This window comes from Chanodichthys erythropterus, chromosome 22 (genome assembly GCF_024489055.1).
Source record: "Chanodichthys erythropterus isolate Z2021 chromosome 22, ASM2448905v1, whole genome shotgun sequence".
NCBI classification, from domain to species: Eukaryota; Metazoa; Chordata; class Actinopteri; order Cypriniformes; family Xenocyprididae; genus Chanodichthys; species Chanodichthys erythropterus.
This window is the reverse complement of record NC_090242.1, coordinates 1,804,689-1,821,746: the sequence shown is the minus strand read 5'-3', so window position 1 is coordinate 1,821,746 and position 17,058 is coordinate 1,804,689. Positions and strand designations below refer to the sequence as shown.

The 17,058-nt window shown below is 35.2% G+C and overlaps 1 protein-coding gene across 3 annotated transcripts in view; it reads right to left on the bottom strand.

Moving 5' to 3' along the window:
• dbn1 (drebrin 1) overlaps positions 1-17,058 on the bottom strand; it is a 99,699-nt gene that overhangs the window by 38,081 nt on the left and 44,560 nt on the right. For all 3 annotated transcript variants that reach the window (XM_067375749.1, XM_067375750.1, XM_067375751.1), the window contains exon 2: positions 2,342-2,397. In XM_067375749.1, coding sequence (XP_067231850.1) covers positions 2,342-2,397 — 56 coding nt within the window. The remainder of the gene's footprint in view (positions 1-2,341; positions 2,398-17,058) is intronic.

Here is a 17,058-nt window from a genome sequence, read left to right as displayed (position 1 = left end):
ATGTGGGGGAGAATCACAAAGAGTGGACTGCAACTGGAGTCAGTGCTTCAAGAACCACTAAGCACAAACGTATGCAAGACATGGGTTTCAGCTGTCGCATTCCTTGTGTCAAGCCAGTCTTGAACAACAGACAGCGTCAGAAGCGTCTAAAGACAAAAAGGACTGGACTGTTGCTGAGTGGTCCAAAGTTATGTTCTCTGATGAAAGTAAATTTTGCATTTCCTTTGGAAATCAGGGTCTCAGAGTCTGGAGGAAGAGAGGAGAGGCACACAATCCACGTTGCTTGAGGTCCAGTGTAAAGTTTCCACAGTCAGTGATGGTTTGTGTTGCCATGTCATCTGCTGGTGTTGGTCTACTGTGTTTTCTGAGGTCCAAGGTCAACGCAGCCATATACCAGGACATTTTAGAGCACTTCATGCTTCCTGCTGCTGACCAACTTTATGGAGATGCAGATTTCATTTTCCAACAGGACTTGGCACCTGCACACAGTGCCAAAGCTACCAGTACTTGGTTTAAGGACCATGGTATCCCTGTTCTTAATTGGCCTGCAAACTCGCCTGACCTTTTATTATGCATTATTATGAAGAGGAAGATGCGATATGCCAGACCCAACAATACAGAAGAGCTGAAGGCCACTATCAGATCAACCTGGGCTCTCATAACACCTGAGCAGTGCCACAGACTGATCGACTCCATGCCACGCCGCATTGCTGCAGTAATTCAGGCAAAATGAGCCCCAACTAAGAATTGAGTGCTGTACATGCTCATACTTTTCATGTTCATACTTTTCAGTTGGCAAAGATTTCTAAAAATCCTTTCTTTGTATTGGTCTTAAGTAATATTCTAATTTTCTGAGATACTGAATTTGGGATTTTCCTTAGTTGTCAGTTATAATCATCAAAATTAAAAGAAATAAACATTTGAAATATATCAGTCTGTGTGTAATGAATGAATATAATAGTATATATATATATATATATATATATATATATATATATATATATATATATATATATATATATATATATATATATATACACACACTGTATATAAGTAATATTAGTAGTAGTAGTAGTAGTACCTGCAGTTGTATTCTTTTATAAATAATATCTAAAGAAAAAATTAATAAAAGTATTAACAAAATAATAAAAACTATTAAAAGAAATTAATTGCTAGTAGAATACCATACTGTAAAATCGGTTGCAAATGTGCTGGCTACCCATTATGCTGATAAATATGACTGATGGGTTAGTTACTGCTTCTAATGAGAGGTATACATGTGCCAATAGACAGAAACATATTCTCTGGAGAGGGTTTGGACTGACATAAATACACACATACACACACACCCACAGTCTGGTGGAAGTTCTTTCCTGCTCCGGAAAGAGGAAATTACACAAAGCAGCAGACACATAAGCCCACTACTTACTGCCCACATAAAAAAATTGTAATTCCATGTGTATGATTTCAATGTGCAATTTTCCCCAACTCTGTGTACACTAAATTGATCTAAATAAAATACCAATCCTTGTTATTTAGACTGATAATTTGAAATTGCACTTGGACAAATTGGATCCTTTCTGCTTTGAAATCTGAATGGCCGAGCTACAAGTTTGCATAGATACTTTGCATCATTCTCATATTGTGAGATTTACAGGCATTTTTAACATTGCTAAGAGATAATGTTGAAAACTGCAGCAAAATGATGGATTTAGAAACAAATACTTCAGAAACAAGAAAGTCAAAATGTTCACTGTAAATAAACATTGAGGGAAATCTCTTGCAAACAAAATTCCCACAACAAACCTAACTTCTGAATGGTGTCCTCTGTGCTAATCAACACGGCCCTTAATAATAACCTTCCATCAGTCACAGACTAAATGATTGTCATCAGAGTAAAATGACAGGTTTCCCTCCTCCAGCTCTGAGGGAAAATAGAGACCGTGCAGTTTGATGCACATAATAGTTTGAAAAACGCAGTTAGATTTGAACTGCTGAGTGACGGTTACTGACGCCAGTGTTTGGGATCTGTCCTGTTTTTAGATGGCAGGATTACAGTCCATTGAGTTCTATGAATAATTGGATAAGCTGCAAATCCATAAAGATGTTTGTCTGTGCATAACTCCAACAGTGTTAATATCACATTTAATGCGTGTGGCTTCTGTGTCACGATACAATCGCACAGTGGCATTCACCGGCATAATCATGGTACATCATCAATGCAAATGAATGTCATCTGTCAGAGCCGACAGCGTTATATTGCTTGTGCATGACTAGATTCTGGTTGGTTATTATTAGATCGTCTATATTTGTACAGGAGGTATGTTGAGATGTAGCCTACCTCCTGATGAAGACAGGATCAAATCATTACTGTCATCTTCATATGTGTATAAGGCCCTGGAGAACAGAGAAAGAGGAAAAAATTCAGTAAAGTGGCTATTCAGTCAAAGAAAGAATTCAGCAACAACATCACAATGCAAAAATAATAACAACAGTAAAAATCAACACTTATGAATGATGTTAAACTAAAATATTTTATCTGTAAATACCTGTATTATATTAGTACAATATACTATACACAGCATAACAAATGACAACTATTAACTATAATCATAAATAATAAATAAATATAATAACATATATAATCTTTATCTAATAAATATAAATTTTTCATACTGTGAATTATAATGTTGTGGTGCCTAAATTCACTTGTAAGATTTAAAACGACCGATTTCAGTTTTTAATATTTTATTTAAAATTTATTTAGGCAAAACAAAGGAATTCAGTTGTGTTTTATCAGTTATGGGCCATAATATGACAATAATTATTCTGTGTATAATATTCTTATAAAGAAAATAAGTCTGATCATTTAGAAAAGCAAACACACCTGACTTCAACAAGCTGCATGATTTGAGGCATCATTCATATCTGTAGCACAATTGCTGCGGGACAAGTTATATGCCCCGAGTTCAATATTTAGGGCTAGGTTTGTTCAAAGCAAGTACATAAAACACAATAAACCAAACTAAATGAAAAGGTTTTTATTTCCATGTCAGTCCCATGCACAACCTCTTTATAAAACTCATCTCTACACTACAGACACACTGGAATGCATTCTATCCAGAGGGCCAAAGCAGTGCACTCTGGGTCAAGGGTGCTGTTAGCTCAGAGGAGAAAATGGCATTATCCTCTGCAATCTGAGAGCTCTGTGTAGGAGGATAAAATATGGAACACTAGTACTTGTTATGCTTCTAATAAAAGTGCAACTACTGCTTTTTCATCCTGTCTCACGATTACCTGCAAAAGCTAGAGGGATTCTGATACAACAGATATCTAGAAATATTAATGAATTGCGTATGTTCAGATAAAATATATCCCAGCATTTCTACCACGGCAAGGCTTTGATGTTTCATTCTTTAAATAATGGAGATAATCATTAACATACTGTAGCACACAGCTAATCTCATTCCCCATCACTGCAAAATAATGAGTGGGAGTTTGGTGCTACGCTAGTAAAGACAACAAAGAGTGGAACAGAAGTTCTACTGCCGTAAGCTACAGCATGAAGCATGGGAAATGGATGAAAATGGCGTGTCTTGCTGTTTAGATGAAATGATGTACAATGCTGTGAATATGCTATGCTATGTAATATGCATGCTAGTTAATAGTAAGAACTGGACCCTAAACTAAAGTGTTACCCTTAAAAGTATATTTTTATAAAATTGTACTTGCAAACAATATAATATTACAAAAGGCCACTTAAACAATGTTTAATCTTTCAAATTATGTCAATTTTATCACGAAAATCAAACAATAAATGCTGTTTTGTCATTCTTTGATGTGGCATGACAGATCGCTCTATAGGCGCCTCAGTTCAAGTGAAAGCACGAGTGAATGCGACCCTCCCTTTCTCTTCACTACTAGTTATAGAATAAACTTGAATTAACATCTGAAGGTATGTTGAAAGATACAATACAACTTACTTAAACTCATGTAATCGCTCAATCAGTGTTTCAACCGTGGAAAGACATCTATAAAACAGCTTTTAAAGAATATGTCACGTAGCATTACATTTCAGTAGCATTACAGTGAAGTCATTCAGTTTCCACACTTGTTAGTTCGCCAGAGAATTTAACTCTTTTGCCAAATACATGTGCTATATTAGCCTATATACAGTATTCATTGAATTTCACTTAACCTGTTAGTGATTATTTAATGTATGTTTAAATAAATCTGTCATGAAAACAAGTTATGACAGCCACTTATTATTTCAACAACGAATTGGAGTAGAAACATAATTTTATAAATAATTAGATTTAGAAGTTAATGCAAAAACAGGGTGTTTTGGTTTCTAAGGTTTTCTGTGTGTTTTTTAGTGCTATTTGCTATTTGTTTGCTAGGGTGTTGTGAATGGTTGCTGGGTGGTTGCTCTAGTCTGTGGAACGTTTCTGCCAGTTTTTTAATTTGCAAAGTTAAAATCGTGTCCAAAGCACATACAGGCTGATTTAAACAGTGTGGACTTCCCTCACCCAACACTATCCTCCAGCCTTTATCAGCCTTTATACTGACAGGCTTACAAAGAGACATATATTATAATGCAAACAATAATAAGTAAATGTTCTGGAGTGCTGGAAGAGAAAAAGATCTCAACGTTTGGCTGCAGCCAAGGGTAAAATTACTCTACAGCTCTTCTTAAATAAGAATTATGTTGTCACATGTTTATGGGGGTAGAACAGAATGAACAAATATTTCAACAGAAAAGCATGTCAGTGTGGTTGAAGGTCCACAAGGTTGATTTGAATGTGTTTGAAATATATACAAGGTGTAGGTGGGGTCTAATTACCCCTCATCTGACTGTGTGCCATAATGAGAGGAATGTTGTGTGCAACGGCTATTTAATATTCATTCCCCAAATCATTAATTAAACAATCAGCTTTAGTAAATGACATCTACCAGAGATCACTTCATCATGCCAAATGAACTAACAGCATAACGACAGTATCGGGTCTTCGCAGCATACCGGCTTCTTACCATCATTCATTTGCCAAATACAATTTAACTTATGCATCAGCATCTGATGCTCATAACATTAAATTTGTTTGAAAATAATGTAATATGTAATTTAATGCAATAAATGTGTAGCAAAGCATGATATATTAATATCATATTGGTTATTGTCCGATATTACAGATATTATTAATTAATTGGTGTTGGTTGATATTGGATATTAAATTGTGCATATGCACTAACATATTTTCACAATTAGATAATCTTTATTGAAATCTAGATACCATTTAAGGGGTAGTTTATTAAAAAATGAAAATTCTGTCATCATTATAACACTCATAAAATTGTTCATTCATCTTTGAAACTGTAACGAATCGGGACTCAGGCAGAGATCCATTTGCAAGCTTTTATTTAAAGTGAGCACGACCACGCTTACTTCTGTAATAAAGCTTGCAAATGGATCTTACCTTGAGTCCCACTTCGTTACAGAAACATAAATGAAGATATTTTTAATGAAACCTGAGAGATTTCTGTTCCTCCACTAAAAGTCCATTCCATCAAAACTTTGATGCTTCAAAAAGTTCATGAATAGATTGTAAAAATAATCCATATCAATCGAGCAGTTTAATCCACAAAGTCTTATCAAGAGACACAATCTCTCAATACCTTAATTTTTTGAAGGTGAACGAAAGCCATATGAGTTTGGAACTACATGAAGGTGAATAATTGATGACAGAATTTCTTTTAATTTTTATTCAAAATAGTATAGAATTTTAAAGGGGACATATTACGCCCTTTTATAAAGTCTTGATTTCGTTTTGGGTGTCTACTAGAATAGGTTTTCATGCTTGACTGCAAAAAACATTTTATGAACATTGTTTTATACATTACATTGTTGCAGCACCTCTCTTCCCAGTCTGTCAGTAACACACAGTTTAGTTATTGTCTCTATAAAGCCCTCCTTCCGAAAAGTGCAATGTGCTCTAATTGGTTGGATGAACCAGTGTGTTGTCATTGGTCAACCGCTTCAAACGTGCTTCGGAAATGTTACGCCCCTTACCATGTTAGATAGGAGTGACTTTGTTCTTTGTAAATTTGCAGACATTTTTCATGCTCAAGCAGCAACATCACACACTAAAGAAAGTTGAAAATCTTTAATATCAGCCATAATAGGAAAATACACTTTTAATAACTCAATTAGTTCAGAATACTCTAAACATTTGAGGAAACTTGTTACCTCAAAAAATATAAAAGTATACTAAATCATCTTTTAAAGTGACAAGTGGGGTGGGAACGAGAGCCGTGGAAGTGGAGCAAGGCCAGTGTGGTGCACAGGTTTCTCGTCACCCGCATCCTTTCCCTCCCACAGTTCTCAGCCTCACACCACTCATCATAATGTTAATTACGGACAGTTTATTTACACAAACATCACATTCAGATCTTGGTTAAATGTTAGATAGCAAATAACACATGCTATTATAACTATCAAAGAGACTGTCATTATATCCTTGCAACTCTTCACCACTGGTGGTAACCCTACAAAACTAACATAACAGATCCCCCTGTAAATCCCAACATAACACAGCAATAAACACATCGTATGTCTCCCTACATTAATCTTGTGCAAAATAACACTTCATTTCAATATTTATTTTCCATATACAGTCTGACGTAAAGCATGCTGGGAATTAGAAATCTGCTGTAACTCAATCATATTAAGTTCAGCTCACTACCATCAATTTTGAGTTCACACAACTTTTTTCTATTTAAGTACAATGAAATTTCATTATTATTTGAGTGAAACAAACTCATTTCATTGAATTAATTTCACTGTTTGGCATTACAGTGCAGGCAACTCCATATTTACACTTTCTGAAGGCTGTAGGTGGTTTCCAGATCATTGCTAGGGGGTTGCTTGGAGGAGACCCTAAGCAGAAAGCATCACTAATAAAAGTGTACTAATGAGATGAGATTGTCTCATAGAGTGAGTGAATATGGTTCTGCTGAGACTTCAGCCGGCCATTATTTGTATCCTTTAATGTTTATTTTAGTTTCTGGTTTATCAAAGGTCTAAAGACACAATAATGTTGATGGAGAATAACACTGGCCATCAGTGCAGGGTCATGCATTATGTGTATCCTGTACAGAAAGAGTTGAGTGATTCCAATCTATCACATGTGATTTCTTGGATCCTGCAGTTATTACGTTGATTATAAAGGAGCTGAAAATAAGTCACGTGTTCTCTAGAAAATATATACCCTACAGCACAAAAATAGACCTACTTGACTACACTCTAATTGTTTTCCATCTGAGTGGTCCCACAATTAAACATCTAGGGCAGAATCCTAAAACCTCTTCTTCACCAAATATCCCCTTGCACTCCGAGTTCCTCTTTCATCACCTCTAACTGAACCATTTCCCCTCAACCAAATATCACCCTTCCCGTCAGGGGCCCCAGTCTGAGTCATTAGGTCCCTGGCTCATTCACAGTCTGTCTCACGATCACCCCAGCTAGCATAATGGTAAAAAACACATACAGAGAGCTGAATATGCCACGGTAAAGAGTACAAGATGGATGAAACATTAGTAAATAAGAAATACTGCAGAAACTATATCAGAGAAAATAATACAGGAAGGAGGTGCAGCGTTTGCTGTTGTGTGCTTCTATAAATATTCCATTTAAATCAGACTCGTTTTATTATTCATAACAGACTCTCATGACCTAGAAACGCGGCTCAGAGCGTCAACGAGTCCAGAGTGAAGCTGAGCGTGATTTGCTCAAGCCTCAGAGTGGGGGGCTCCTCTATTGTCTCGCAGGGTGGGAAACATGCGAACAAACTCTCTATAGCCATGCTAATTAAAGCGTTCCTTTAACGTGAATGAAATGTTGAGGCATCCTCGCCTTAATAACTACATAACCTACTACAGTGACGTGATGCTCATTTTTTGTTCTGTTTTATTAATTTATTGATATTTATATGATATCTGTAAAGTGGTTCACATGTAAATAATGGGTTATTTAGTTTTGGTTTACAACTTTATTAATCCCACAAGGGACAATTACAAAAGGGCTTAAATAACACACACAACAGACATCACAAACATATCCAACCACATAACCTATGTTACAACATATTGAAACAAAAAATAAAACATAATACATATTACAACATGTTAATTCACATTTTAGTGCTGTCAATATGTCAGTATTGTATGTTTCAAAGTCTATGGAAATGTAACAACATTTTAAGCAAAAATATATGAATACTCATGAGATCACGTTGCGCCATCATAGATAGGACCCCTGCAGACCCTCTTCATGACTGTGTGTCAAGGTCAAACACATAAATAACAGTTAATTTGATCTTTTTATGACAAAGCAAGATCAACCAAGTTCAGGTTGCAAAATGTCATGGGGTATAAGTCCCCAAAAACATTTATTTTAAAAATTCCTTTTACCTCCAAAACATATATCACTAGTTTCCGGTAATGGCTGTCCGCAAGTTCATGAGAGAATGGAGATCTGGCGGAAGGGTGACCTCTGACCCGACATATGACGTAGGTAAGCTCAGGTGAGAAATGACGAAAGTAGTAGTGCAGAGGATAAAGCAAAACAAAAGAGCAGTCATGAATTAGAAGTCTAAAATGAGAAGTTTTAAAGAAAAATGTCCGATTTCGATATGAGAGGAGCTACTTCATACGTTGGGTCAGAGGTCACCCTTCTGCAGGAACTCAACTTTCTTGAGAATGTGCGGACGGCCGATACAGGAAGCTAGTGATTACAGTTTATAAAGTTATAAATATGGATATATTTTTTTACAAAAACGCATCACTTCCCTTCAGAAGGCCTTTATTAATCCCCTGGAGCTGTATGGATTACTTTTATGATGAATGGATGGCTTTTTTGGGCCATTCACTCCCATTAAAAAGCTTGGAAGAGCAAGGACATTTTTTAATATAGCAAACTCCGATTATATTTGGCTGAAAGAAGAAAGTCATATACACCTAGGATGTTTTGAGGGTGAGTAAATCAAGGGATAATTTTCATTTTTGAGTGAACTAACCCTTTAAATATGCTATTCTTTTAATGTAATCTTTTTTCGATAATATAAATATTCTTCAAAACCGTATGACGAACACAAGAACTTTTTCAAGGCACAATTCTTGTGTTTTCACATTTTTAAGAGTTTAAAAGTTTTAACCATTTTTAATAGATTTTGTTTCTTTATTTTGAACAATCTTGTAGGTCACAGACCCTGACGTTACAAAGATGTGAATGGTTTAAGTAAAACATATGTATCGGTTAGTGACTTTCCTCTTTCTCTTAATTACATGGCAGACATACAGAAATGGCCAAATAAAAAGGTATGCCAAAGGACGAGAAAAGAATGTGCATGGAATTTGGTCAGTTCGACATTGCTACAATTAGTTCCATTCTGGCTTTCGGAGTTCATTCTCCACCATGTCATTATAATTACTCCGCCGCACGCCTAAGCAAGGACTACTAATCCGATTGTTTCTCAGAGGGTCGCTGTGTCCAATCTGCCCCATACCCATGACTGTGCTCTTTTTTTCCAGGAAGCCAAAGCAATCAAACATTTCCGAAATGTTTCCTACAGCCTCATAAACAGATACCACATGTATAACACATCTTGCCTCTATGAGAGACAAGTCACAGGTAGTTTTCTCTAAAGTGAATGCACATGTCCCTTAAAGCAGTACTGAAAGAATTATTTTGACATTCGAAAGAAAAGGTCACAGGTTTTGTAGTTCATGTGTTTCATGTGGGAATGAATATGTTGATCAAGCAGAGAATGGCTGTGATAACAGATTTCATTAAATATTATCAGGTGTGCTCTGGGAAAGCACTGAAACTGATATGAATAGATTGTAGAGATTAGTGGTCGACAAAAATGAGTTATTCAATGGCTTATGTCAATATCTATCAAACCTGATGTCCAATAACCAGTATATGTGTGTGTGTGTATATATATATATATATATATATATATATATATATATATATATATATATATATATATATATATATATATACACATACATAAAAAAATCTTTTTTTTTACATTGCGATATTTTTTTCCCAACGATATATATTGCGATATTGAGAGCCATCAATCCAGGCTAAAGTCAATAATTACCATTCCATGATATTAATTATTTCACTAATAAGCAAGCTTCATTACAAGTGACAAAAAGGTCACTTAAAATTTTATTCCAAAATTAGAACATTTCTGTAAACACAAAAGCAGAACACATTTTTAAGTAAAACAACAGCCGCCCCTGATTGGTTTACAACAATATAACTTAAAATAAATATATTTTTTATAAAACAACTTATAAGCATTTTGGTTTACAATCTTTTGAGTCAACTTTTCTTAGCCAAAGTGCCAAAGTAAAACAGTGTTGGTGTTGGTCATCATAATCATGGCTAAATATATGAAATAAAGAAAATGCAATAAAACTTTAATATATTTTGTATTAAATCTTCTAAACTGATTAGAGAACATATTCCTGTAAACAGAAAAGCCGAACACATTTAAACAGCAGCTTTACAACACCAACCCCCCTGATTGGTTCATAACATAACTTAAAATAAATATATTTTTTATAAAACAACTTATAAGCATTTTGGTTCACAATCTTTTGTTTTTAAGTCAACTTTTCTTAGCAAAAGTGCCAAAGTAAAAAAGTGTTGGTCATTATCATAATCACGGCTAAACAAAATGAAATAAAACTTCTAAACTGAGTATTCTTTAGCATGATCATGACCATGCATGTTTATGTATGCTGTATGCAGGGCTTCACATTAACTTTTTTGCTCACCAGGCACTGTGGCTAGTGGTTTTCCAAAGTTACTAGCCACTCAGCATTTTCACTGGCCACAATTTTAATGATGGTAAATTACATTTTATATGATTAAAGTTGACTTTGTTATGCTTAAATTACTTTATTTTGAGTCATTTTACTTAATTTAGAAGATTTAAAACCCTTTCAAACTTTTAAATGCAGACTGACCACCTAAATCAAGACTACGTTGTATATCAGCTGGTATGTAGCCTACAGGTGGGCAAGAGGTGGACAATATGGCTAATTGGCTAATATGAGAAAATTGATAAGTTATTTGTGTTAGGCTATATAAAAGAACAAAGAAGCAAATTTCAAAAACAATAGTAAATTAAAAATAATATTTTTTTCAGATACAGTAGGTTTATTTAACATAACTTATAGCCTACATTTATTTAACATCGTTTGTTGTTTGATTAACATTAATGACAGACAGGTAGGCCTATTTAATTGGGCTGCTGAATGCATGGACGTAACTGATGCATATTCAGTTATTACCCACCTGTTTACGTCCACTTAAGCCATAACCGACTGTATTCACGCGAGATACTCCACACGATGGACATTTAGACATCTGTGTGCACATGTATTTGACTATTCAGGCGCGAGGAGAACTGATCGCGCGCGCAACAGAGAGAGAGCGCGCGCGAGAGAGCGCTTCGGTTGTGTGTCATTCAGCGCAATTCCGGTGCCGTTTTAAGTGATCAGACAAATTGGTGGTGTTTCCTTGTTTTGTGGCCACAACTTTATGTTGGCTGTGAGCGGTGAGCAGCGGCACAGCGAACCAATCACTGTGCAGGCATGCGGAACGTGCATGTCACCCCAGCAACAAGCCATACAACAAACTCGTGTTTGTGCTACCCTGGTGCTACCGTTCTCTTAATACACCATGGGCTACTACCCTTCACATCGCATGTTCCGGCGATGTGACTATCGCTCACGCGCACATTGCGATGTCGATGTTAAAACAGAATATCGTTCAGCCCCAGTAATATATATATATATATATATATAGCATACTTTGTAATAAAGTATATAGATAAAAAAGGAATGCAATAGTTTACAAATCTCATAATCTTATATTTTATTCACAATAGAATATAGATAACATATCAAATGTTGAAAGTGAGACATTTTGAAATGTCATGCCAAATATTGGCTCATTTTTGGATTTCATGAGAGCTACACATTCCAAAAAAGTTGGGACAGGTAGCAATAAGAGGCCGGAAAAGTTAAATGTACATATAAGGAACAGCTGGAGGACCAATTTGCAACTTATTAGGTCAATTGGCAACATGATTGGGTATAAAAAGAGCCTGTCAGAGTGGCAGTGTCTCTCAGAAGTCAAGATGGGCAGAGGATCACCAATTCCCCCAATGCTACGGCGAAAAATAGTGGAGCAATATCAGAAAGGAGTTTCTCAGAGAAAAATTGCAAAGAGTTTGAAGTTATCATCATCTACAGTGCATAATATCATCCAAAGATTCAGAGAATCTGGAACAATCTCTGTGCGTAAGGGTCAAGGCCAGAAAAACAATCTGGGTTGCTTGTGATCTTCGGGCCCTTAGACGGCACTGCATCACATACAGGAATGCTACTGTAATGGAAATCACAACATGGGCTCAGGAATACTTCCAGAAAACATTGTCGTGAACACAATCCACCGTGCCATTCGCCGTTGCCGGCTAAAACTCTATAGGTCAAAAAAGAAGCCATATCTAAACATGATCCAGAAGCGCAGGCGTTTTCTCTGGGCCAAGGCTCATTTAAAATTGACTGTGGCAAAGTGGAAAACTGTTCTGTGGTCAGACCAATCAAAATTTGAAGTTCTTTTTGGAAAACTGGGACACCATGTCATCCAGACTAAAGAAGACAAGGACAACCCAAGTTGTTATCAGCGCTCAGTTCAGAACCCTGCATCTCTGATGGTATGGGGTTGCATGAGTGCGTGTGGCATGGGCAGCTTACACATCTGGAAAGGCACCATCAATGCTGAAAGGTATATCCAAGTTCTAGAACAACATATGCTCCCATCCAGATGTCATCTCTTTCAGGAAAGACCTTGCATTTTCCAACATGACAATGCCAGACCACATACTGCATCAAATACAACATCATGGTTGCGTAGAAGAAGGATCTGGGTACTGAAATGGCCAGCCTGCAGTCCAGATCTTTCACCCATAGAAAACATTTGGCGCATCATAAAGAGGAAGATGCGACAAAGAAGACCTAAGACAGTCGAGCAACTAGAAGCCTATATTAGACAAGAATGGGACAACATTCCTATTCCTAAACTTGAGCAACTTGTCTCCTCAGTCCCCAGACGTTTGCAGACTGTTATAAAAAGAAGAGGGGATGCCACACAGTAGTAAACATGGCCTTGTCCCAACTTTTTTGAGATGTGTTGATGCCATAAAATTTAAAATCAACTTATTTTTCCCTTAAAATTATACATTTTCTCAGTTTAAACATTTGATATGTTGTATTCTGAATAAAATATTGAAATTTGAAACTTCCACATCATTGCATTCTGTTTTTATTCACAATTTGTACAGTGTCCCAACTTTTTTGGAATCGGGTTTGTAGATGTACACCCTATGCAAAAATTGTACCTTTAGCTTGTCAATAAGGCACTACCTTTTTAGTACCTTAAGCTAATAGTATGAACCCTTAAGGTACTAGTGTGCACTCTTTAGGGGTACATAAGGTAAAAAGTGGCCCATTTGAGTTAATGTCCCTCCCCTGAAGGTACAATATTTGCATTTTTACATTATATTTTACATTATATTTGCACTAAAAATTAAAACAATAATTGTTTTAAAAACCATTTTAAAACTATTTTAACTTGAAGCGCCATTAAAATACTTCACACTCAAAAGACTGTGTTTTTTGAAAATGTCTGTCTAAATGTGTATGGCTGTAGTGACGGCACTTTAAAGAGGATGAATTTTGAAAGAGATATAAAGACAAAAAAGAACAAATCTACATACAAGCTCTCTACTAGTGTTTGAAATTTTTAAGAAAGTATATTTTTATGTTTTTGAAAGAAGTCTCTTAAGCTCAAGGATGTATTTATTTGATAAAAAAAATATAGTTAAACAACAGTAATATTGTAAAATATTATTTCAAAGAACTATTTTTCTTTTGAATATATTTTTATTCCTGTTGTGCAAAGCTTCAGCATCATTACTCCAGTCTTCAGTGTCACATGCTGATTTGCTGTTCAAGAAACATTCCGTATTATTATTAATGTTGAAAACAGTTGTGCTGTTTAACATTTTTTGTGGAAACAGTGATACATTTTTTTTCAGGATTCTTGATTCAACATTTATTTGAAATAGAAATCTTTTGTAAAATTATTTATAAATGTCCTTACTGTCACTTTTGATTAATTTAATGAGTCCTTGCTTAATAAAATTATTAATTTCTTTGGTAACACTTTACAATAAGGCTTCATTTGTTAACATTAGTTAATTACATTACGTAACATGGGCTAACAATAAACAATACTTATACAGCATTTATTAATCTTAAGTAATGTTAATTTCTACATTTACATTAATCAAAAGTTGTATCTGTTAACATTAGTTAATGCACTGTGAACTAACATGAACAAACAATAAACAATCATATTTTTATTCACTAACATCAACAAAGGTTAACAGATGCTGAAAAAAAATATATATATATTTTTCATAGTTCATGTTAATTTATGCATTAACTAATGTTAATAAATGAGACCTTGTTGTAAATGTATTACCATTTCTTTCTTTCCAAAAAATCTTACATACCTCAAACTTTTGAATGGCAGTCTATATATTTCTGTCTATTAGTAGTACTCAAAAGAGCTATGAAAAGCAAGTAAGTTTTTACCAAAAACAAACTTACTGTTGAATCGCAGCAAAATAAAATGCACAGGTCATCTTGTATAAAACAAAAAAGCACAAAGACACACCCACACTGACACACACACACTTCACCTAGCTATTCTCTTGCAAAGCGATTGCCTTTTTGCAAAGCTCAGCAAAACGTCCAGCCACAGAGGAGCTCATGCAATTAAATTCAGTGGATTGCAAATCAACGGTGGGAGGCAGATTCCATCTAAATATAATTATCAAAGGAAATAAAAATATCATCATTTAAAAGAGGCCGATACAGCCAGTTCAGATAGAAAAGAAAAGAAAAGAAAAGAAAAGAAAAGAAAAGAAAAGAAAAGAAAAGAAAAGAAAAGAAAAGAAAAGAAAAGAAAAGCAATCCTGAACCATAGTAAAACCCGTTAAGTCAGTAAAACTAAAAACACTTGCAAAATTGCATTACAGTGCTGTGGAGCCCTTAATGTCCTAACAAAAAAGATTTTTCCAGATCCAGTACTAGTAGTGTATAAAATACAACTAAGCATCAGCCTAATATAGAATATAAATTTATTTTCACACAAATTCTGTTTCTGCACCAATATATATTGATGCAGGAACAGATTTGTGTGAAAATAAAATGATTAAAAACACATAAATTCAAAATAAAAGTACTGATTTTTTTTTTTTTTTTATCCAAACTTGGCATGCACAAATATGTATATCTTTCAGCTGTTTAACTGCAGAAGATGAGTGACACATCCAAAAGAAATAATGAAAAAAAAAAAAAAATAATAATATTTATATATATATATATATATATATATATATATATATATATATATATATATATATATAAATAAGACTTGACGTTACTCTCACAGTCCATGGAAGGACCTGACAGCCTTTATGTGATACACAAAAATCTAAGAATGCCCATTTATATGCCACATTGAACACCATCAGCCCTGTTCATTTATATATGCACTATGTTTGATGTACTGAAGAACAGACATTTTAATTGGAACACAAATTGAGACAGAAAAAAGGAAAGGCTCATTAAAGGGGAAAATGGCATGCACTTCAAAGAGCGAGGAAGTGTTAAAGATAAAGAAATAGCCTGAAATAGAACAGTACTTCTCGTTCTCGGCTCACGGTTGATTAGGGCTGATGCTGGATTATAGTCCAGCACTAAATCATCACCTCTGTCCCGTGGCCAGATCGGAGTTGGTTTCCAACATTTGGCCCAGATGTTCATTCAAATAATCTGTTTAGCCTCAGAGAACAGAGCGATTGAAAACTGTGATGAAAAAGAAAGCTTTGAGAAAAAGAAAACCTGTTTCTTAAAATAAATAAATATAATTAAATTTTAATGATAAACAGCATCATATAATAATAATAAATACAGCTGCAAGCAGCAATTAAGGGGCAAGCACAAACAAGGCATCATAAGTCATGCCAGCATAGCTGGGAGCATCAGAGCAACTGCAACAATGAGCAATTAAAGACATATTAAGATGATTTTAGGCAAAATGGCCGAAAAATCATGGATACAATCAATAGTAATATGATTTAATGGTTTGGCACTGTGACTAAATTGTGATGTGTTCAGAGAAAAGTGACAATGACACATGCAAAGTTTAGGGTCAATATGCCAAAGAATTGCAGAGATACAGTCTCACGGTGCGTTCCAAACGGGATATATCGCCCTCCGAAGGGCACTTCGGAGTGAAAATAATCATGGCCGCCATGTTGAAGGGTCGTTCCAAACCGAAGTGCTCAAAACTGGCCACTTCAAAGGGCCCTTCAGAACGAAGGATTTCGAAGGGTACAACTGATGGACACTTCGGGCCCCCATGATCCTTTGCACAGGGAAGCTGTTTGACGTCTAAGAATGGGTACAGGAGGTTAGGAGTTCGATTTTACCAATATATGTATATATAGTATTTTTCTATACTACTGTAATATTTACGAGTTAGATTTGGTACATTATTATGGTCAAAATGACATTGTACTTCAACAAAAATACTTTACAGCTCCCTTTATCAGTCCATTCAAATGTTTAAAATACATAGACACAATATATCCTAAATGCGATAAACCTAAAACAAAATAAATAAACTAACATTAAACAAATGGCGCAGATTGCACAATTTACTCCTCTTTGATTATCTCGTTAAGATGACGCAGAAGTGCGTTCCAAAAGAAGAGTTTTTTTGACCCCTACACCCTTCATCCCTTCGAAGCTCTCACTCCGGAGGGTAAACCCTTTGAAGGGATTAGGGCATAGGGATGAGCCCTTCCAAATGGAACATAGGGTCAGAGTTGTTTCGGC